General features: G+C 42.5%; 1 protein-coding gene across 1 annotated transcript in view; it reads right to left on the bottom strand.

The window, feature by feature from the left end:
• Positions 1–24,689, bottom strand: part of LOC142397585 (endothelial PAS domain-containing protein 1-like) — a 70,397-nt gene that overhangs the window by 13,691 nt on the left and 32,017 nt on the right. The window contains exons 3-9 of the mRNA XM_075481058.1: positions 20,856–21,025; positions 18,670–18,757; positions 13,257–13,375; positions 12,310–12,512; positions 6,639–6,745; positions 622–769; positions 276–484 (exon numbers count right to left, since the gene is read on the bottom strand). Coding sequence (XP_075337173.1) covers positions 276–484; positions 622–769; positions 6,639–6,745; positions 12,310–12,512; positions 13,257–13,375; positions 18,670–18,757; positions 20,856–21,025 — 1,044 coding nt within the window. The remainder of the gene's footprint in view (positions 1–275; positions 485–621; positions 770–6,638; positions 6,746–12,309; positions 12,513–13,256; positions 13,376–18,669; positions 18,758–20,855; positions 21,026–24,689) is intronic.

The raw sequence follows: 24,689 nt of genomic DNA, 5'->3' as shown, positions 1-24,689 counted from the left end.
GAAAGTTGTGGCACATCCAGTCATTAATCTCCTCAATGCATTTACTAAGAGCCTGTACAGGGCCTCGGTATCCTGGTGACATTGTAATGTATATCTGCGTGTCATCTGCATAGCTATGGTAGTTTATTTTGTTGTTTTTTTACAATCTGTGCCAGTGGGAGCATGTAGAATTTAAACAGAAGAGGTCCCAGAATGGAACCTTGGGGAACTCCACATGTGACATGTGATTTTTCCTCCTATCAAACCCTGATAAAGGCAGCATCTGTAGTACTAACCAAAGTCCAGGGAAACGACGGCGTCTCCAGGAGTCGGAGCCAGCTGAGCGAGGTCCTCTGGCTCCTCCTTCAGCGTGGCGAAGAGGCCGTCTTCCTGCTCGGGACTCGCGCTCACTCCACCCGTGCTGAAGAAGCCGCTCATGTGCTGCGGCTTGAACAGGGACTCAGTTTGCTCCAGGGAAAAGATTTTGGCATTTTCCTCGATGTCGCTGCAGGATTAATGAGGTCACAGTGAGTTGGATAAAGAGCCACAACACTTGTTAAAACAAATGTTTTGATGGGACAGGCTCATTTTTCTGGAATTTCCACCAGCTCGGGTACATTCTTTGGCCTGGACTTTGCTCACCTGAGGACGGAGTTGATGCACACGATGCACTGCGGCTGAGAGTTCCGGCTGTTATAGATGACGGTTCCCTGGGTCTCCACCCAGACGTAGCCTCCGCTCTTGGCCAGCATGCGGTACTGACCACTCACCGCCTGGCCCTTGGTGCACACTGCAGAGAGACAGAAGGGACCACAGAGCAATGAGTGTGCTGCCTAACCGAAGCTACTTTCAGTCAGTTTGGGTTCATGTTGGAAGCACAGCTGCTACCCCAAAAGACCTTTAGATTAAGTAAGATGCATTCCACCTGTTTCATGGTTTGGATAGCACACTTAAAACCCTTTAATAAAAAAGGATTGTTTTGAGTTACTTCCCTTTTTACTTTTTTTCAAATCTAGGCTAAAAACCTACTTATTTAGGATGGCTTTTAATACCCAGTAGTATGATGACACTTTTATCTTATTTGATTTTGTTGTATTTTATTGCTTTCACTGTTCTTTTATTGTTTTTATTTGTTTTTCTCTTTAATTATTACCTGCTGTAAAGCACTTTGGTACACCGTAAGGATTGTCTGTAAGGGACTGTATAAATAAAATACATTTACATTTACAGTCCCTGCACAAAAGTGTTGGTCCATCCCTCATTTCTTTATGTTTTGCTTCCAAGCAGCCAGACAGTTCTCCAGATTCCTGAAGGTCTTTCAAAGTTTTTCTTTGGACGTTTTCTGCTTTTTCACTCATTTTCAGTCCAGCCCTTGTACCTGACCTTTTTCAGAGGAGTGTGTTCTTTCTTTGTTAAGCCACTTAACTCGGACCCATGAATGCTTCAAACACAAAAAAAGGCATTTCACTAAGAGCCCAATTTAAATGGTATGTTTAGGCACTTTGTTCCCAGCAGCCTGTCACAGAGACACATCATTTGTTCCCATTTCTTTAGCTGCATCTGTGAAAAACAGCAAAGATAACACAGTCTGACAGACAGAAAACAGGATTTCTGCAGCAACAAAGTGATTCCCAAAGAGCTGTTAGCTGAGAACTTGGCATATCTCAGCATGGTGTGCAGTGTGTCCTTAAAACATTTGAGGAAACTGGACGAGTGGAGGACAAAAGAAGAAGTGTCAGGCCTAAAGAACTATCTACAGCAGATGAACAGGATCTGAAAGTGATGTCCTTAAGAAAGAGGAAAAAATCCAGCAAAGACCTGACACAGGAGCTGAGAGATGCATCTGGACCTTCAGCTGATCCATCTGTTGTTGGCCCAAGCCTCATCAGAAATGGGCTCCATGGAAGGGTGGCTGTCAAGAAGCCGTTCTTAAGGAAGGGAAACAGGGAGAAAAGGCTGAGCTGTGCCAAAGGACACAAGAAGTGGGCTGAAAATCAGTGGCAGCAGGTCTGATGGAGGGAGGAATCCTCCCCAGAGCCCGGAGCTCAACATTACTGAAGCAGTGTGGGATCATGTTGGCAGAGAACGCAACAAAAGGCAGCCCACATCCAAAGAAGAGCTTTGGGATGTCCTTCAAGAAGCCTGGAGAACTGTTCCTGAAGACTCCTTAAAGAAAGGACAGAAAGCTCGTCTGAGAGGGTTCAGGCTGTGTTGGAGGAGAAAGGAGCTCAGAGCACATATTCACCTTAAAGCTGCTCAGATCTGAACTAACTCTGTTTTTTTTTTTTAATAAATCGCTGCACCTACTTCCTGTTTTTCTGGCAATAACATCCCATTATTTACAGATTAACAGTTCTGTATTTCAGTTATTAAACATCTTACGTATTTGTTTTACATAAAGCTTCGATATAATCAAATATTTGTTGGCAGGACGAAGCTGGATGTTTGACTTTGAGCTGAAAAGGAGATGTGCTGGCTGCGGTCCAGAGTTCAGCGCTGGCGTGGGAAACGAGCAGGACAGGTCAGAAAGCGTACATTAGGCCACTGACACTGTGTGTGTGCATGTGTGTGTGCAAGTATGTGTGTGTGTGTGTGTGTGTGTGTGAGAGAGCTTTGGGGCAACGTTACATGTAGCACAGAACACAGTTAGCATTTGCTGATCAACAGGCTGGTCACGCTGGCCGTGAGAGCGGCTCGTGCATGTGCATGTGTGTGTGCGTGTGCATGTGCATGTGCATGAGACACTGGGATAGAGAGCCCTTTATCTCCACAAATTTCAGCCAGTTCAGACCAAACTGCGCAGATGATTTAGTGCACTAAAGCGCCCCCCCCCCCTTTCACACTAATTTAAACTGGTCCAGGACCATGAAAACTTCTTTTTTCAGGTCTGAAACTTCTCAACATTGTATCACAGCATCAGTATGTGCTGACAGAATCCTGTCGGTAGCCCAAAAATCCTAAAAATGTGGCACTCTGCGGCGAGAAAAACTCAACTCCTGTTTGGTTTGTGATTTCCACTCCTGTGAGTAGAAAGGTGTGTTCTTTAGGGAAGGCTTATTATTAGGGCTGGGCAACGATTAGAATGTTTAATCTAATTAATCGCATGATTTCCCTGATTAAATCGCGATTAAATTCAAAAGTAGTGTATAGCTTTTATTATTTAGTTTTATTTTAAATGTGCTGCCATATGAATGAAAGTGCCATAACATTTGTTGTGCAAACACACTTTTAACAGCATCTTTCTGTAGTTTTTATGTAGAAGCCTCGCTCCACTGTCTGTTTCCTTGAATGACTTGCTGCTATCAGTTGTGTGTTTTGCCTTATATATTTTATGATATTTTAGACTGGAACTACTACGGTGAGAAGACAATTCAACTTGGCAGTGTTTACAGATGACTTTGGTTCTGTGGACTCTGCCCTCTGGAAGAACTTTAAAATGAAAATGGCCGAGTAAAAGTTCCGTACCCTTCTCCATGTTTGGTGGATCCACCGATTACTTTCTTTTCCGGTTCCACAGCAGACAGCAACAGACTTTTACAAAATAATAGCCTGTGAGCAACAGACTTTAACACTAATCCGACTTAACAATAATAAAATAAATAATAAAACCTGCGTTAATGCGCGATAAAATATTTATCTGTGTTACATAATAACGAGTTAACTGGCCCAGCCCTACTTAAAACGGTGCAATCTGTTGGTTTCCTTAGCTAGGAAATTGTTTTTGAATTGGCTCTATATGAATGAATTGGATTATTTTATAAATAATTATGATTTCAATTAATTGAATTCCAATTGGCTTGAATTGGACTTTATTATTTAAGTGCCTTGAGATGACATTTGTTGTATTTGGCGCTATATAAATAAAACCGAGTAAACGTTCCGTACCCTTCTCCATGTTTGGTGGATCTGCAGATTACTTTCTTTTCCGGTTCCGCAGCAGACAGCAACAGACTTTTACAAAATAAAAGCCTGTGAGCAACAGACTTTTACAATAATAAAATAAATAATAAAAAAGGGGTAGTTTGTGGCGTAGTGGGTTGAGCAGGCGCCCCATGTACAGAGGCTATAGTCCTCGCTGCAGCTGGCCCCGGTTCGAGTCCCACATCAGATGGCCCTGTGCTGCGTGTTGTTCCCCCTCTCTCTGCCCCCTGTTTCCTGTCTCTCTGAACTTTCCTATCCATTAAAGGCACAAAAGCCCCAAAAAAAAGTTTTTAATTTTTTTTAATTTAACAGACTTTTACAATAATAAAACCTGCGTTAATGTGCGATAAAATATTTATCGGCGTTAAATAATTAGCGGGTTAACGCGATAATAACGAGTTAACTCGCCCAGCCCTAATTGTTATGTAAAATAAAAGATTTCTGCAACTTTTTGAATGTGTGGAATTGTTTTGGCACCAATATAAGGGTTAGATTTTCCTTTTTTTTATCCACAGGACCACAGACTTGATGCTCTTTACATGAGCTGCTGCCACTGCTGCTCAGAGCATCCAACAATGCAGAGAATAGCCATGACTCGTCAGAGCTCTGTCTGCACACAGGCACACAAACAGTGTCATTAGATTGGAACAGAAGCCACCTGCTCCCCTTGTCCACCGTGTTTGCGGCACCAGATGTGTGCAAACCTCATCAGACCGGCCGTGGCTTCACTTAATTTGATAAAAGACAGCTTAATACCCTCCTCTGCTCTCAAACACAAACAGAAACTAACAGAAAGGGAAACGGAGCTGCAGGGATGTCCACATATCTGTGAAAATAAAAGAGACATTCTGTTCCAACTGCACACTTTAGATAAAGCAGCTTTCTGAATTAGTTGCTTTCTGCTGAAGCTCTGATATGGCTGTGCTTCTGAGGCAATTAGTATCTTCTTGTGTTTTAAATTTATCTCATCAAACAACACTTAGAAGCCATTGTTTCTGGATTTATGGAAGTAGAAGGGAAGACACGGAAGGAAGGAGGGAAGGAGTGAGTGAGGGAAGGAGAGAGGGAAGGACCGAAGGAAGGAAGGAAGGAGCGAGGGAAGGAAGGAAGGAAGGAAGGAGGGAAAGAGTGAGGGAAGGAGCGAGGGAAGGAAGGAAGGAAGGAGTGAGGGAAGGAGAGAGGGAAGGACCGAAGGAAAGAAGGAGGGAGGGAAGGAAGGAGGGAAAGAGTGAGGGAAGGAGAGAGGGAAGGACCAAAGGAAGGAAGGAGGGAGGGAAGGAAGGAAGGAAGGAGCGAGGGAAGGAAGGAGGGAAAGAGTGAGGGAAGGAGAGAGGGAAGGACCGAAGGAAAGAAGGAGGGAGGGAAGGAAGGAGGGAAAGAGTGAGGGAAGGAGAGAGGGAAGGACCAAAGGAAGGAAGGAGGGAGGGAAGGAAGGAAGGAAGGAGCGAGGGAAGGAAGGAGGGAAAGAGTGAGGGAAGGAGCGAGGGAAGGAAGGAAGGAAGGAGCGAGGGAAGGAGCGAGCGAAGGAAGGAGGGAAAGAGTGAGGGAAGGAGCGAGGGAAGGAAGGAATGAGGGAAGGAAGGAGGGAAGGAGTGAGGGAAGGAGAAAAAGAGAGGGAAGGAGAGAAGGAAAGAGTGAGGGAAGGAGCGAGGGAAGGAAGGAATGAGGGAAGGAAGGAGGGAAGGAGTGAGGGAAGGAGAAAAAGAGAAGGAAGGAGAGAAGGAGAGAGTGAGGGAAGGTGCGAGGGAAGTAGTGAGGGAAGGAAGGAGCGAGGGAAGTAACGAGGGAAGGAAGGAGCGAGAGAAGGAACGAATGAGAGGGGAAGGAACGAGGAAGGGAAGGAAGGGAAGGAGAGAGGGAAGGAACGAGGGGAAGGAGTGAGTGAGGGAAGGAAGGAGAGAAGGAAGGAAGGAGGGAAGGAGAGAAGGAGTGAGGGAAGGAAGGAAGGAACGAGGGAAGGAATCGGGAAAGGAATTATATGGTTGACTCCGTCTCTCTTTTCTTTCCAGAGACGTTGGGAAAACAGCTGAACTGGTTTCATTCCATCAGCTGAACTGGTTTCATTCCATCAGCTGAACTGGTTTCATTCCATCAGCTGAACTGGTTTCATTCCATCAGCTGAACTGGTTTCATTCCATCAGCTGAACTGGTTGAGCCCTTCAGTGCAGACGGTTCAGCTGACTGAATGAAAGCAGTCAGCTGGTTGGAACAGAAACCTGCAGCCACACCGGCCCTTTCACGGAGCAGTTGGAGACCCCTGCTTTAAACTGTAAATGTAGAACTGATGTAGTAGCACACTCAAAAGTTTATAGAATATATAAAAGTAAGAGCATCCTGGAAGATTGTCCAACCCTCAGATTAATGACGGGTGAGGGCGTCAGGATGGGGTAAGAAAAGGATTGGTCTTTCCCTGCCAGGCTGGTTGTGGCTCACCGCTTTGTGCCAAACTCCATCAGAACATCATGAATGACGTCTGCTTCTGTTTTGTTATTCAGTTAAGATGGTCTGTGAAGGTTCAAACTATTTAAATCTGACAGTTTTAGGGTTTTGTTGCTTTTATGGAGCTGGGGTTTGTAGTTTTGATGATTCTTCATCCAAAAAAGGAGGTTTAGTCTCAACAGAAGAAAAGGAAGCAGTGCTCAGGAGCAGCTTGTGGTCAGCGCTCTGCAGCACATCCCTCAGCTGGGATTCAGGCCCCTGTTCAGCCCGTGAGCTTGTGAGTTTGTGATGGGACTTACGGTTGTGGTGGCTCTTGGTGACGCTGTCAGAGTCCAGGGCGTGATAGAAGTCGTAGACCGAGCGGCCCAGCAGATCCTCCGGAGCATAGCCCATCAACTCCGTCACCCTGCGACACACATTTAACTGAGGTTATTAATCTGACCTTTTATGTAACTCACGCTATGCCTCAGAGACAGATCCTGCATCCCATCCTGCACCATCACACGTGATTTGAAAACCACACAGAAAGGTGGACGGTGCCTCCAAAAATAAGAGTGGTTCACATCCCTCTGTGCTGACTGCCTGAGCTTCTGGGAACAGATAATCTCTTTCTGTCCGTCATCACGAGTTCACCTTGTTCATCAAAGGAATCCCCTTTTCTTTCATTTCCCCCAGGCTCTCTGTCAGCATGCATTCATCTGTTTGGAGTGCAGAACTTAAATACAGATGTGCTTTTATGGTGTAAATCATCGAGATCGGCTCACAGGACACAAGAACCCGACCCAAACCTTCAACCCCCGAACCAAGGCTGAAGTTAAACAGCAGAACTGGGAGCTGAAGTGAAATTCAAACTGTACTTTAGGGGGGAATTCTTACAATAACTGCTAATAACAGAATAAGCAGGATGAAGCAACGGCGCTTTTGAGACTGATGATGTAATACGCGTTCTCAGATAAGCCCCCCTGCTGACAAATATCCCCAAATCAGAAAAGATTAAAGAGAAAAAAACAAAGATTTATTGGTACTGAACACATGAGTGAGAGCTAACTGGCACCATAATCCGTCTCTGGCATGGAGACAGTTACTGAACCTGTCCTGCATTCACTGAATTAGACTGCTTGTTCACCAGTTTTGGTTTGTAGACAAACAGGAACAGGATTCACTTTTGCTCTAAACCTGAGCAACTCGTGCTGAATTCATCTGATTTTGTTCAGTTTCACTTTGAAAGACTAAATCAGGACTTTTCTCACTTTGTTGTTGTTGAAATGTTCAAATGTTGCTTTTCGTCCTTATTTGTCAGTAAAAGACATCTGAATGTTTGGTGAATAATTCCAACCTAAAATAAATAAATACATTTAATTCTGGGTTTTTTTAGCCCAGAGTTGAACTATTATTAACTGTGATTGATTCCACGTTGCACACGAATATGAAGGGCTGCGAGTTCCCAGCCATCATCCATCACTCAGGCTCCATTACACAAGCAGGCAGCTCAGATTCTCCGGATTCCTGCAGGATGTACGAGGACATGTGAAGATGAATCTGTTCGTCAAGGCTGAGTTAAATAAAGATTTACAACGTGAGCATGATGGTTCATGTGGTGGACCGGGTGGGAGAAAGAGCCGAGAGGGTGTGTAGTGGTGCAGAGCGTCGCCCTCACAGGAAGGAGGGGAGGAAGGAGGGAGGGAAGGAGAGAGGGAGGGAGGAAGGAGGGAAAGAGAGAGGGAAGGAGGGAAGGAAGGAAGGAAGGTAGTGGTGCAGAGTGTCGCCCTCACAGTGGCAGAGGGTGGGGGGAAGGATGGAAGGAAGGAAGGAGGAAGGAAGGAAGGAAGGAAGGAAGGAAGGAAGGAAGGAGAGAAGGAATGAAGGAGGGAGTGAATGAGGGAAGGAACAAGGGAAGGAATGAGGGAAGGAGAGAGGGGAGGAATGAAGGAAGGAAGGAAGGAGGGAGTGAAGGAAGGAAGGAGGGAGTGAGTGAGGGAAGGAACAAGGGAAGGAATGAGGGAAGGAGAGAGGGAAGGAAGGAGGGGAGGAATGAGGGAAGGAAGGAAGGAAGGAGTGATGGGAGGAAGGAGGGAGAGAGGGAAGGAAGGAGTGAGTGAGGAGAGGAGAGAGCGAAGGAGGGAAGGAGGGGAGGAGGGAAGGAGAGAGGGAAGGTGGGAAGGAAGGAAGGAAGGAGGGGAGGAGGGAAGGAAGGAGGGAAGGAGTGAGGAGAGGAGTGAAGGGCGGAAGGAAGGGAAGGAAGGAGGGAGGGAGGGAAGGAATGAGTGAGGGAAGCAGTGAGTGAGGAGAGAGGGAAGGAAGGAGGGAAGGAGCGAGTAGAGTTTACAGAGAGCTGCATCTTCAGAGAGAACAAAGCTGGTAAAAGAAGAAGAAGAAGAAGCTGTGATCGTAGGAACAGGAAGGATGAAAGATGAAATGTGTGAAGAAGACAGAAAACTGAATCACATCCCAACATGGGCACATCTAAAATGGCCTCCAGCTGTTCCACTGCTCTCAAAGCATCTGTCCTGATAAAGCAGCGTCCATGCATCTTAAAACCCAAATAAAACCTTCCCTCATCAGGACAGCAGCAGCACTCGGACTGTTCCTTTAAATCCTTCCTCAGAAATGAGAACATGAAAGGGAATCCACGGAGCAGCATTAACCAGCACTGACACCCATCCTGGGATTTCTCCCCAACCGCCGAGTTAAAGAACACAAGTGGACAGAATGGCCCTGATTCTGATAAATCTGTTTAAATTAAATCACAATTTTTATCTACGTATTTATGTTGTTATGCTGTCACTAACACAACATTTCCTGAACAGGACGTAACACTGGTGCACGCTTATGATGGTGACCCATTACAGTAACATGTAGTTTACATGGTGGAAACTTAGAGTTTACATATTTATTTGGATTTTATAGGGCTGGGCAACGATTAAACTTTTTAATCTAATTAATCACATGATTTCCCTGATTAAGCACGATTAATCGCATTTGTACGCAAAATCCAAAAATGAATCCAAAAGGAATGTATAGCTTTTAGCATTTAGTTTTATTTTAAATGTGCTGCCATATGAATGAAAGTGCCATAACATTTGTTGTGCAAACACACTTTTAACATCAGCATCTTTCTGTAGTTTTTATGTAGAAGCCTCGCTCCACTGTCTGTTTCCTTGAATGACTTGCTGCTATCAGTTGTGTGTTTTGCCTTTAAGTGATATTTTAGACTGGAACTACTACGCTGAGAAGACAATTCAACTTGGCAGTGTTTGCAGATGACTTTGGTTCTGTCGACTCCGCCGTCTGGAAGAACTTTAAAATGAAAATGGCCGAGTAAAAGTTCCGTACCCTTCTCCATGTTTGGTGGATCCGCCGATTACTTTCTTTTCCGGTTCCGCAGCAGACAGCAACAGACAGCAACAGACTTTTATAGAATAAAAGCCTGTGAGCAACAGACTTTTACAATAATAAAATAAATAATAAAACCTGCGTTAATGCGCGATAAAAAATTTATCGGCGTTAAATAATTAACAAGTTAACGCGATAATAAAGAGTTAACTCGCCCAGCCCTAGTATTTTATCCAGGAAACTGTTACATTCAGGGTATATATTCTATGAGTTTTGTATTTTTTATTATTTTATTTTTATCATTTTTATTATTTTTTTTTAATTGTTATTTATTTTAGTATTATTATTGTTTTAAATTATATAGTTGTGGTAAGTCTTTTAATTTATTATTATTTTTATTTATTTATTCAATTTTTTGTTTTTATTTTTCTGTACAGCACTTTGGTCAACTGAGGCTGTTGTAAAGTGCTTTATAAATAAAATTGGATTGGATTGGAGTTGTGTGGACTTGTTGTCACTTGTTGGAAGCTGGCTTCCATTTCCCCGCTCCCTCTCTTACTTTGCTTCCTTCTGCAGCCTCTCACACTGCCAGAAACCAGCTAAAGAAGCTTTCTGTCCCTTTTCCAACGACTCCAGGTCCCTGCCCGGCGCAGCATGGTGACCCACCTACAGCAAACTCATTAGCGTAATTAAACTATTAAACTGCACTAAAAAAAGGCCAGAAAATGAAAGCGGGTCCTTGTTTGCACTTTTCCTGCATAAGAAACCTTTGTCCAGCAGGAGCAGCTTGATAAAATTACACATGTGCTCGTGTAAGTCCGCTGGGAGAGTTTGTCAACTCGGTGCGCCGGTGGGAAAGAAACATCCGAGTGCAAACTGACCAGATCTCTGGCCTCAGGACGGCTGCTGCGCGTCTGACGGACAAAACATTTCACATGTGCAACAAACAGGTGACCTGGAAAGGAACCATGATGGATGACGAGTTATCCGGCGTGGATTTATACAGAGTCGACACATTTTTCTGTGAGCTGTAAGACTTGGCGCGCACCGACAATATCGTGACAGCATCCCATTAAAGTATTAATCTCTGGCTGAGGGGTTCATGCTGAGGTCCCTGCCAAGTCAAGCTGATCAGTCAACACAATCTGCATTCTTGGTGCTTTAATGGTCGTGTTTTAACTGGAAGGATTCCACGCTTTATTTCAGCTCCACCTGACTCTGTTCAGGTTCTTTTGCCAACTGGTTTTCTGGCTCCGTGCCATTTAAAGTGATTCTTTTCTGTGAAATAAAAGATTTTCCTAAATAATTGGCATTTCTCAATCAATATAATATCTTAAAAAGTGAAGATATCAGTAAAAAGAGAACTGTTTCTTTTCTTAAGGGGCTGTAATCTTTGATTTACATCCTGTTAATTGTTCTTGCATTAAGATCGTTTACCTTCGGTCAGTTGTTTGACGGAGAACTCAGGAACTCGTAATTCCTCTTTTTCATGAAATCCAAGGGACAGAAACTGAAAATGTGGGCTTTTATCAGCTCACTATATTCCAGAAAAGTTGGTAAATTGTCTCCATTTTTACGACACAGTAAGATGTTAAGTGCCAGTTTTTTGGCAGCATGATTAAAATGTTTAATTCTGACCTACAAATGAGCCGTTTCGGGCAGTTTTGTGAGTTTTGAGACACTTTAATGCTCTAAAGCAGGGGTCTCAAACTGAGCCGTTAAAGGGCCGGTGCTGCTGCAGGTTTTTGTTCCAACCCTGCAGCAGCACAGCCGACTTGTTTCATTCAATCAACTGAACCTTGGCTGTGTTCGAAACTGCATACTTCCATACGGCATACTCATCGATCAGACAGTATGCATAGCGTTTACCCACATTGCATCTCGCTCCTGCCCGAGCCGAAATCAGCCAGCCTGAAGCTGATTTCTCTTAAGCGCTAAACTCTGTAAACTTCAGCAACATTTGAAACATTTTCAGGCGAGAAAGTAGTCGTTTAGATCCCCAACGTGTTGGAAATCTGACAAAATACCGGCTATTTACAATTTTGTTCCCACAGATTCGACGCTACTAAAGCTAGCTGCAGTGAGCAACGCACTTCCGGTTATTTTTACAAAATAAAATACCCGTTGCCTTTTATCATAGGGAAAGCCATTACAATACAATTGGTGCTTTTGTTTTGAAAACAGGAAGTGAACCTACCCTCGTTGCAGCTAGCTTGAAACTGCCGTTTTGACAGGAAATGACGATCGGCGACGTAACGTTACGTTGCATCTTGGGTAGTTTGAGTATGAGTAGTAACCTCATGATGCATACCCAACATTTCGGTGAATCTAGTACGCATTTCTCGCTTACTCAAACTCGCATACTAACTCAAAACGTTAGTGGGAGAAGTAGGAGAAGTATGCGGTTTCGAACAGAGTTCTTCAGTGCAGACAGTTCAGTTGATTGAATGAAACAAGTCAGTGGTGCTGCTGCAGGGTTGGAACAGTAACCTCCAGCCACACCGGCCCTTTAACGGAGCAGTTTGGGACCCCTGCCCTAAAGCTGAGAGTCGACATAAATTCAGCCTCCTGACTGCACAGCAGTTTTACTTCCTGTAACATCCAGTAAATGCCTGCATGCGTGTGTTGTCTGCCTACTTGTCGTCGCAGTAGGTGAACTTCATGTCCATGCTGTGTCTGCTCAGAAAGGTCTTGCTGTCCAACGGCGTGTCGATGTTGGATGGGTGCGGGATTGGTTCGCACATCAGGACAGCACAGGTGAGCGGGGGCTCTTTGTAGCCACACATCACCCGTGAAGGGCAGCTGTCGTATATCTTTAGGTGGCCGGTGCAGTGCAGCACCTGGAGGGAGTCATGGAGGGAACATTTTTGCGTTGTTTATTGTTAAAAAAAACACAACATTTTATTGTTAAAATTATCATTAACTGTGTAGTGACTATTTGTCTATGAAAATAATAAAAAAAAAATTAAAAAAAACTTTTAACTTAAAGGTGACCAAACTGAAAATAAACATAACTCAAATAGTCACTTGATGCACTGTGTTTTACGCAGTACAAAAAGGTCCAAAAAGTCAAAAAATGTAGTTCATCATGGATTTATTCCAAGTTTGCAGGCAAAACCAAACATGGCAAGCTTCACAGGATCCCTTCCTGCTTCTCCTGCTCTGATCCCCGCACTTTCTGCCTGATGGCCTCACCTGTTCACCCACTGATTGACTGACTGGGTGACTGACGACTGGTAAAAAACCCATGTGACCACCCCAGTGCGTTCAGAGCTACCTAAAACCTATGTATTTATGTGAGAAACGCCCATTTCCCAAACAAAAAAATGTATTAAATTAATTACCAACCAATTTATCCTAAACAACTAAAATGAAACAAAAATCTAATTATCTAAAAAACTAATAATCAACCAAAAAATAAGCAAATAATATAAAATAAATCTAAATTCTAAGACTTATATCCTAAGACTGGATATTTTAGCTTCACAATGAAAATCCGATAAATCGGCCTAATGCATAATCGGCTCTTTAGCCTCGTGTTCAACTCAAAGTGACGAGTGTGTAGGAATGTGTGCAGACGCTACCTTCCAGCTGGCTGACTTTAGGTTGACGGTGCGTCCTCTGTTGGTCACCGTGCATTTCATCCTCATGAAGAAGTCGCGCTCCGTGCTCAGTTCTTTGCCTTTTTTACCAAAGCCACTTCCTGGAGAAACACACATGCAAACACAAGAGATTCAAGATTCAAGATAGTTTTATTTGTCACATATTTAGGATTGTTTTTAATACCCAGTAGTATGATGACACTTATCTTATTTTATCTTATTTGATTTTGTTATATTTTATTACTTTCACTGTTCTTTTATTGTTTTTATTTGTTTTAACTTATTCTTCTCTTTATTTATTACCTGTTGTAAAACACTTTGGTACACCGTAAGGATTGTCTGTAAAGGGCTGTATAAATAAAGCACATTTACATTTACATACACAATGATACACAGTACAATGTGCAGTGAAATTCTTCCTTGTCCTAATACCAATAAAAAGAAAATTAAAATTGAATAAGAAATGTGAATAAAAATGAATAAAAAATATAAAATAAATTACGGCTGGGCGAGTTAACTCGTTATTATCACGTTAACTTGTTAATTATTTAACGCTGATAAATATTTTATCGTGCATTAACGCAGGTTTTATTATTGTAAAAGTCTGTTGAATGCATCACATTCACACAGTTACAGCAAACACCACGAAGCATGGAGTGATAAAATAAAGATAAACTAGCAGGTAACGTCACCGTTACAGGTGCTCCTCGGTCTCTGTGTGAAGCTCACGGACCTAACCGGCGCTACTTCCTGTTTTACTTGTTTCAACATAAAAGCACGTATTTCAAAATAATTTTTTCTTTTAAAAAGTCCTGCATTCACAGCAAAGTTGAATTGTCTTCTCAGCGTAGTAGTTCCAGTCTAAAATATCACTTAAAGGCAAAACACACAACTGATAGCAGCAAGTCATTCAAGGAAACAGACAGTGGAGCGAGGCTTCTACATAAAAACTACAGAAAGATGCTGATGTTAAAAGTGTGTTTGCACAACAAATGTTATGGCACTTTCATTCATATGGCAGCACATTTCAAATAAAACTAAATGCTAAAAGCTATACACTACTTTTTAAAATTAATCGTTGCCCAGCCCTAAAATAAATGTATAAGGTATCTGAAATGTACAGTATTAACAGTATTAACGGACAGAAGTGGAGGTGGAGTCCAAACTCAGCTACAAACAACAACAAACTCAAATGTCTGCATCCGTACATCATGAGGAAAAAAAGATTATTGAGTTGAAATGGACTAAACCATTGGCACAGATCATGTGAATCTCTAAAGTTCAACTTTCTAAAGATGTTCAACCCTCATTCACACACTTTTGTCTCTTGAAAATGAAAATATGTGCATCCTGCTGCTTAGAGTCAACATTTCCCCTTATCAGGGCTTCTTCCAAGAGGACGTGAAAGTAGGTCGAGCTGTGACGTCACAGGTCAGAGTTCAAGCCTGGAGCTGCAGCCGCAGAGCCGAGTGGTGAAGTGTGTCTTATGTCAGTCTCCTCTCAAGTATGTCTTTATCTCCGTGTGGCCGCGCTCAGTTAAAACAAACGGTGCAGAAAATGCCAGAACGAACGCGGCGTGGATTCAAACATGCGAGTCGGTGAAAGTATGTGAAACAGGAAGGGAGCGTAAATTAAACCGCAGTGCTGATAAGTTATCAAGCAAAGCGACCGCACTGCATGTGTGTGAGAAGATGGCGTTCCCGTGTAAACCGCAGTCAGACGGATATCATTACACAAGCGTCCGCTGTTAGACGTCGATGAAAAAGCAAAAAAGCTGCAGTTTGAGTCGACTTTCACCAGCAGACGAACGTCAGGTTCGTTATCTCTGCCCGATAATGCTCCATCCCACTTTATCAGTGTCTTTCCTGGTCCTCATGCTGAGGTCTGTTATCCTCTTCCCTTCGCCTCTGTGCGCACACACACACACACACACACACACACACACACACACACACCCTCTCTGGCCTCTGACCCTCTGTGCTCATGTTCCTACTGGACGCTTGTTAATTAGATCTACGGTATTACATAACATCCCACACTGGAAGATGGTGCAGAGAGCTGAACGTGTGAAAACAGACGAGCATGTTTCATTCGAAGGCACGCTTTGCTGCAGCCAACAGAACACGTGCAAACACAGAAATGCACTTTCAATCGATTGAAACTGAGTGATTGAAGCAGCATGTTTTTATTAATGTTTTTTAGGGCTGGGCGAGTTAACTCGTTATTATTGCGTTAACTCGTTCATTATTTAACGCCGCTAAATATTTTATCGCGCATTAACGTAGTTTTTTTTTTTTTTTAAACAATGTTTTCAAAAATTTGAAAGAAAATTTTGAAAATAATTTTTTGGGGGGGGCTTTTGTGCCTTTAATGGATAGGAAAGTTCAGAGAGACAGGAAGCAGGGGACAGAAAGAGGGGGAGCGACATGCAGCACAGGGCCATCCGATGCGGGGCCAGCTGCTCGAACCAGGGCCAGCTGCAGCGAGCACTATAGCCTCTGTACATGGGGCGCCTGCTCAACCCACTACACCACGGACCACCCCTGTTTTATTATTTATTTTATTATTGTAAAAGTCTGTTGCTCACAGGCTTTTATTTTGTAAAAGTCTGTTGCTGTCTGCTGCGGAACCGGAAAAGAAAGTAATCGGCGGATCCACCAAACATGGAGAAGGGTACGGCCATTTTCATTTTAAAGTTCTTCCAGACGGCGGAGTCAACAGAACCAAAGTCATCTGTAAACACTGCCAAGTTGAATTGTCTTCTCACCGTAGTAGTTCCAGTCTAAAATATCACTTAAAGCAATACTATGTAACATTTCTACCTTAAAATAACAGTTTGAAAAAAATTGTGCGGCTGGAATGAGTTTTAATATTACGATTGGCCTGTCTCCTATGCCCTTCGGGGGTCTGAGTTGGAAAAACTGCGCTATGTAACTTTGCTGGACCGGCCCGGGAGCTGAGCGGAAGTACTTCGACTTGCTTTCTGGCACACCTACCGCAAAAACAAATAGACCCCTCTCACGCTCCCAGGTATAAGGCTAAGCTAGCGCAACATTGTCAGTACGATCATCATGGCAGAGGCACTGAAGAAACAGAAGAAGACGTTGACTGATGAAGCAAGGAAGAGAAAGACATTTACGACAGTGTCTTAACCGTACATTACCTCCAAGCCTATAGGGGGAGCTCCATAATGGGCTTTTTGAGAAGTTACAAAGTATTACTTAAAGGCAAAACACACAACTGATAGCAGCAAGTCATTCAAGGAAACAGACAGTGGAGCGAGGCTTCTACATAAAAACTACAGAAAGATGCTGATGTTAAAAGTGTGTTTGCACAACAAATGTTATGGCACTTTCATTCATATGGCAGCACATTTAAAATAAAACTAAATGCTAAAAGCTATACACTACTTTTGGATTCATTTTTGGATTTTGCGTACAAATGCGATTAATCGGGATTAATCAGGGAAATCATGTGTTTAATTAGATTAAACATTTAATCGTTGCCCAGCCCTAATGTTTTTTAAGTTGATTTTTCTCGAGTGGTTTTGGAAAATGAATCCAGTCCTTTGCATCCGTCTGTTCATACACCGACTTCCCAATGAAGCTGCTTTTCATTCACATATTTCTCTGTTTCAGAGCATGAACCAAGTCTGAAACTGTGGCTGAAAGGCAGCCAGTTAAGTGCCTTAGATTTGGAGCCCTGCTAGCTTTGGTCATTTGAGTTGTATTATCATTATTAGCTGAAATCCCTCTTCAGAACCCTTTTTGTGCCCCCAGAAACCGTTCTGCACGCATTAGCAAAAGAAATGTCAAATAGAATTGATTTGACATTGTTTTACATAAATTAGCTGCACTTTTATTTCCCCAAGTTGCAGGGCGTTGACTTCTTGGCCCTCATATTGGCGTCTATTTATCGCCATGTGAGATTTGTCATCACTCGCAGCTCTGAACGAACGGCTGTGGATAAAGATTTAGTGGCTGAAAGGCTGCATACAAAAGATTTACCCTTTCAGAGAAGCAAGACTTGCAATGACGTCCGTTGAAAAGGTCCCAAAGAAGGAAGATGACCGAGTCCTTTATCGGTCGAGAGCAGAAGACCGGACTCGATTTTCTTGATGCGCTGAACTGTCTTCAAGCCTCATAAATGAGATAATTTCATAGAAATTCAACACTGAATGCTAAATTATTTTGTTTACTCTTTCTTCTCTTCATCTTGGGCTTTAATAACCACATTTCTTACTCTTTGGTCATTCATATTACATATTTACTAGGGCTGGGCAACGATTAACATGTTTAATATAATTAATCACATGATTTCCCTGATTAATCACGATTAATCGCATTTGTACGCAAAATCCAAAAGTGAATTCAAAAGTAGTGTATAGCCTTTAGCATTTAGTTTTATTTTAAATGTGCTGCCATATGAATGAAAGTGCCATAACATTTGTTGTGCAAACACACTTTTAACATCAGCATCTTTCTGTAGTTTTTATGTAGAAGCCTCGCTCCACTGTCTGTTTCCTTGAATGACTTGCTGCTATCAGTTGTGTGTTTTGCCTTTAAGTGATATTTTAGACTGGAACTACTACGCTGAGAAGACAATTCAACTTGGCTGTAAATGCAGGAGTTTTTTTAAAATTCCTGCATTTACTGAAACAAGTAAAACAGGAAGTAGCGCCGGTTAGCTCCGTGAGCTTCCCACAGAGACCGAGGAGCACCTGTAACGGTGATGTCCAACTTTAAAATGAAAATGGCCGAGTAAAAGTTCCGTACCCTTCTCCATGTTTGGTGGATCCGCAGCAGAAAGCAACAGACTTTTACAATAATAAAACCTGCGTTAATGCGCAATAATGCCTTTTTTGCTTCTTTTACCTTGTATGTCGCAAAAGTTCAACCTCAAAATCCAGTTAAAGTGTTCACTGAAAGAAAAATGGCTGGAAAATCACAGCCAGTCACAGGCGAACATACATAAAATCCTTTTTATCATGCAAAAGCTTTTTGTTTAAAAGGACATGTATCCACATGAACGTGCACTGTGATACCTCACATTCATCTGGTGTGATCTAAGTGGGAATTCTGCATTTTTACCCCATTTTTCTCAGTTTTTTCCCCTGCTGTGTAACCCAACACTTACACTCGTACAGTCGGGGATTGTTTTGCCTGCGATTTTCCATGACAAAGCTCTTGCTCCACATCAAGGGACTTTGAATATTCACGGCCAGATTTTCATGAGTATCAGTGGATCGCTCACACTTCCCCAGAGGTCTTTCCATGAGTTTTCCATCAGGTCAAAATGTCAACTTTGAGCAGATATCACATCAGTTTTGTGGGCGGTTTGCCACGCAAATGGCTCGGCACAGAGATTTGTTTAGGAAGGAATTATGGTGGCTGACCTGCTGTCTTCAGGCTGAGGTTTTCTCTGATCTCCTCGTGGTCACACGGGTGGGTGAAGTCAAAGATGCTGTGACCAGTGAGCTCCACCTGCACATCAAAGACAACTTCATGAGTTAAGACACAGAAGACACGTTTGAATGTTTTTAACAAAACACCCGCCGGTCCCGTCTCTGAATTCTGGCGGAGCAACAACAGTTTGTTTTGAGATAAACTGGAGAAGAAACCGCTGGCGAGCGTGAAAAACGAGAACCGTGTCACCTTCAGAAACCCAGATCGTGTCAACACAAAACAAACTCATCACCGCGAGCCCAGAAAAAAAAGCACAGTCGTTTACAGTAAACTTCCGCTCTTCGATGATTCGCTTCCGAAGTCCGTACCAATGACAGAAGAAAAATGCTGATTGTGTTTAGAGTTGAATCTCTGGCTGTTTGTGCAGAATACACACGGATACGACGGGCTCGTGATGCTGCCAGTTTACGTCCACGTCTCGAGTTAATGTCCTTCTTCCTTCCGTCGTCTTTTAAATAAAGTGTGGAGCGCAAAGGCCGAGCAAAGAGTTTGCACATCTGTGGCTGTGTTCAAAACCGCATACTACATACTCATCGATCAGACAGTATGCAGAGCGTTTACCCACAATGCATTTCGCTCCTGCCCGAGCCGAAATCAGCCGGCCTGAAGCTGATTTCCCTTAAGCTCTAAACTCTGTAAACTTTAGCAACATTTCAAACATTTTCAGGCGAGAAAGTAGTCGTTTAGATCCCCAAAGTGTTGAAAATCTGACTAAATACCGGCTATTTACAATTTTGTTCCCACGAATTCGGCGCTACTAAAACTAGCCGCAGTGAGCAACGCACTTCCGGTTATTTTCACAAAAATAAAATACCTGTTGCCTTTTATCATAGGGAAAGCCATTACGATACAATTGGTGCTTTTGTTTTGAAAACAGGAAGTGAACCTACCCTCGTTGTAGCTAGCTTGAAACTGCCGTTTTGACAGGAAATGACGATCGGCGACGTCACGTTACGTTGCATCTTGGGTAGCTTGAGTATGAGTAGTAACCTCATGATGCATACCCAACATTTCGGAGAATCTAGTATGCATCCGGGAACTTCTCGCTTACTCAAACTCGCATACTAACTCAAACAGTTAGTAAGAGTAGTAGGAGTAGTATGCGGTTTCGAACACAGCCCGTCTCTTCAGACAGGTGCGCAGGAGAAAGAAAAGCAGAAACTTTGTGTCGTTTCTTCTTCTTCTTTGGTAAATAAACGAGGAAAACTAAATTTAAAGTGTAGACACTTTTATGATGACCAAATGCAACAAACTTCAAAACAAGAAAAGCAACAACTAAAAGTTAAGAAAAGGAAAATTTTTTTTACACATTTTGCTTTTATTTTGACCTGAAATGTTCTCGTGTTTTGCAGCTTGGAGTCGTCATATGTATTTGTTAATCAAATAGCATCTGTTGCTTCTTTTACTCTGGAGTACGTTCATAAATTAATGTGTTATGTGCATGCGATCTATGTCAAATCCAATAATATCAGGCAAAAATAAGTGGAACAAACTGCCAGTGGAGATTAAACTTTCACCAAATGACATTTTTAAATCCAGGTTAAAAACATTTCTTTTCTCATGTGTCTATGCATTAAATCTGCACGATATCTTTGAACTTATCTGGACTGTTGCTTGTTTTTAAATTCATTTAAATGATTTTATTTGTTTCTCTTTATATTCTTTTATGTATTTTTAATGCTTCTTCCACTCCCTGCTGCAATGTTTTTATTTTATGTGAAGCACTTTGAACTGTTTTGTACATGAAATGTGATACAAATAAATTTGATTTGATTTCGATTTGAAAAGAAAAGAAAACTACCTTCTGGTATAACATCTGGGGAACAGGAGAAATGTTTTTCAATAAAATTCTTCAGGTGATAAAGTTGTTCAGTCGTTAATAATTAAATGTCTTCATCTTAAATACCATTTAGTGTTTATAAGGACTACAAAGTATGCTCCCCCTGCTTTCATCGTCTCTGATGCATGTTGTGCTGTTGACACTGATGCACCAAGAAAAATAAATAATAAAATAATAAATAATAAATCCAGCAGCGAATCCTCAGAGGAACGAGGCTCATAAAGTGCGCGCACGTGTCTGAGGTTCTGTTCCAGTCATCTGGAAGTGCTCGTGTACCTGTGTGAGGCCCATGAATTTGTTGATGTTCTCGGACAGAAAGACGATGTCGCCGTCTGACGTTACCACGGTGATGAAGCCCTCCAGAGACTTCAGGTACAGATTGTCCATGTTTGCGTCCTCGTAGCTGTCGCTGCCACTGCCACTGCCGCTGCCACTGCCGCTGCCACCTGGCAGGAGAGAAAGGTTACACTTACAAACGGGATTCTCTCAGAGCATGGCTGTAAATCTGTGTGAACATCAGGGTTGTTTTCCCTCCTGCAGCTCGGGCCACACCTGATCCTCCACCCAAACAAATTACATCTAAACTGCAGGCTGAAAACAGTTCTATTTAGCTGTGCATATGACACCTGAAAGTATTTTATCTGCACTTTTAAATGAATTAATTAATGATTATTTTTTATGGGGTTCTTTTGGAATGATTTTATCGCCTTCTTGTGATTTTATGTAGCTGTAAAGCACTTTGAATTGTGCTCTACAAATAAAATTGCCTTGCCATTTACAGTATAACAGCAGCCCACTTTTAAAGCAGAACTCCCATGTTATGCAATTATGTTCAAATATACTCAGTGCAGTATCCAAACATTTACACACAGAGACTCAGTCTGTCCATGAGGTCTCGTTTCAGTGAAAAATCCTCCGAAATAACACATCTCGCCCCTCAGAAGGGCGTGCACGTGCATGTGCAAGTGTGTGTGGACAGTGGCTTCATGCTGAACAAAGCCCAGTAGTCGAGGGTGGAGGGTGGGAAGCTCGCAGTTCCTCCGCCGTGCTTCCCTGTGATAAGAGAGGCATTCTCAAGGCTCCCAGCGAGGCCTGGGGATCGAGTTTGGAGCCCGGCCCTGTTAGCGTTAGCTCCCCTGGGAGCCCACAGCTTTCTCATGGGCCCCGGCAAGCAGAAAAACCCAATCCAGTGACCAGCATCACCTTTGGCCTACATACTTAGCTGTGATTACCAGTCATTTGGACTGAGTAGCAGTTTTCTTCTCTCTGTTGTTCTTTGGTTGCGTAACCGCCCTCGATCCAAAATAATGAGGTGCAGAACGGAGTCCGATGGGCAGCTGCAGAGCAGATCATTTTGCCTCTTTTTCGTGACATTTGCTCTGCTGTTCTGGACAGAATATTTTGACAGGACAGCTCAAGGCTCTTTGGTCTTCTGACGCCTGCTCTCATAACCGTTTCAAACAGAAAACATGAAAGGACCAACTTTAGGGTGGGTGACTCCCAGCAAAACTCAGGAAACCTCGATAGCATCACCTACTCTCTGATCTGGCCTTCAGGGACTGAGGCACATATTTCATGTTTTCCATGTTGGGATTTCATAACAAGGGACCAAAAAAAAAATACAGACAGACTTCAGTGTCACTTAATGAAGTTGTAAAAACAGCATGTGAGGCAATAAATCTTACAAATAAGACACTTAAAGTGCAACGAGGAGCCATACGAATGGTCCTGTTACAACTTAAAGTTCATTTAGATCCAATAAGCTAAGAACTGACTGAAAACCTGAAAAGTTACTCACCCTGCCCAGAGTGAGATGATGCAGAGTCGACCTTTAACTGCCAGGTTGCTCGTTACATTATTGAAAATAATCCCAAGAATTTAAAAAAAAGTAAAAATCGGAAAATTCCTGCAAGGCTGTCGGGTCGACACTGTTTTTCAAATAGCTACTGGAACTCTAGAAGCTCTTAAGGATGAAAGCATCCAACATGTCAGGGTCATGGGTCACAATTCTGACGATCCCCAAGGTTTTCTGTATTTATAAGTCATCCGAATGAAAGTCAGCTTTTTCTTTAACAAAGGTTGTTTAAATAAAAAAAAAAAAAACACACCTCTACGCTGATGACACCATTAGTTACATGGACACTCTATAACACAGGCTATGCAAGGAGCTTTATATTGCATTTAATTGACTTAGCTTTCAATTTGTTTTAAATGTTCAGATAATAAAAGGTAATTATTTTCAGTGTGTGGATAGATAACGAGCTCTCATTTAACATTCATACGGAGTGGCTTTTATTTGACAAACAAATCAAATCAATTTTGGATATAGTGTGTATATGCATGCAGCTTCTCCGTTTTATGCAGCTTTAATTCAGTGTATCATGCATCAGTGCTTTTTGTTTTTAGGCTGCCATCTTAACCGAGATTAAACGAGGAGATTTTTGTATTTCAGTGAAACCCTTCTGGCTACATAAAGAGACAATATAAAGAAATATAGTTCAAATCATGTCTGCATGGCTTATTATTGGAGATGCACCAATCCGATATTTGGATCGGATATCGGTACCGGTATCAAAGAAAATACGAGATCGGGTATCGTGACAATGGGTTGATCCATATCGGCCGATTTTTTATTTATTTTTTATTTTTCACCCCCCCCCCCCTAACTAATCCCTAACTGCATCAGTTTCTTATAATTTTTAAGGTTAAGATTGTTTAACTGGTATACAATTATTAAATAAATAAGTAATTCAGTTCATTTATATCTGTTTATTTGTTTTATAGCAAAGAAATGTTTAAGTCCAGTGTGATGTCACCTTGCACAACAGAATGACCCCAGTCTTTTCCACACCGTTTTGTTACCATTATTCTGTATCGGTAGTGAAAAAAAGCTAACAAACTTATTCTGTTAGCTCAGATACTTGTGAGGGATAATGATGCTTCAGGACCCATCAGGATTTTACAGCTGATCAGAGAACAGGGAAGAAGAAGCACAAACACTGCTAAATACTCCTCATAACTCTGAATATTTTTAATCCAACTTCAGTGTAAAAAATTTCTAACAGCTCTTGATCTCGTTCTTCAGATTCCGCCGAGCTGGTGGTGTGCGACAGAGGTGTTTCCTATGTGTGTATTCGACTCCACGTACACCGATATGTGTGTGTGTTGGAGCATGCATGCCAGCTCGTTTGGCGCCAAGGCAGTCGGGTGTTATGGCTAGCGGGTATAATGCCAGCAGCAGCCCAACGATGGGCAGAGCTCTTTGCTTCCTCTCCAATCTCACCCTCCATCACGGAGCAATCAGACCGGCCCGATAACGCTATCTGCTGCTGCATCTCTCGGATCTCCCCGTCCTCTCCTCCCCTCTCACCCACTGCTTTCCTACCCTCATTACCTTTACCCCTCCTCTTCCTCACATTCTTTCCTCCTGCACCTCTCCCCCCTTCTTCCATCCACAGGTTACCCCCTTAAAGGGGAACTTCTTTGGGCCTCGAGTCTTGGTCCCAGCAGATAAAACTGCAACCACTAACATCTGTTTTTTTAGGTCACCTTTTGTCCAATTATAAATGTAAATGTACTTTATTTATACAGCCCTTCACAGACAATCCTTACGGTGTACCAAAGTGTTTTACAGCAGGTAATAAATAAAGAGAAGAAGAAGTAAAAACAAATAAAAACAATAATAGAACAGTGAAAGCAATAAAATATAACAGGACGGCCCAGTGCTGCGTGTCGTTCCCCCTCTCTCTGCCCCCTGCTTCCTGTCTCTCTGAACTTTCCTATCCATTAAAAGGCACAAAAGCCCCAAATATAATTAAAAATAAAAAAAATAAATATTTATCGTTAACAAGTTAACGCGAAAATAACGAGTTAACTCACCCAGCCCTATTAAAAAAAAAAAAAGACAAAAAAACCCAATAAAAGAACAGTGAAAGCAATCAAATACAACAAAATCAAATAAGATAAAAGTGTCATCATACTACTGGGTGTTAAAAGCCATCCTAAATAAGTAGGTTTTTAGCCTAGATGTGAAGAGGCCCAGGTCAGAAATAAGACGCAGCTGGACGGGGGGCTTATTCCAGAGCCTGGGGGCAGCTTTGGGAAAAGGCT

This window comes from Odontesthes bonariensis, chromosome 2 (genome assembly GCF_027942865.1).
Source record: "Odontesthes bonariensis isolate fOdoBon6 chromosome 2, fOdoBon6.hap1, whole genome shotgun sequence".
Classification (NCBI taxonomy): Eukaryota; Metazoa; Chordata; class Actinopteri; order Atheriniformes; family Atherinopsidae; genus Odontesthes; species Odontesthes bonariensis.
Note: the sequence above shows the minus strand (reverse complement) of the source record. Positions and strands in the feature narration are given on the sequence as shown.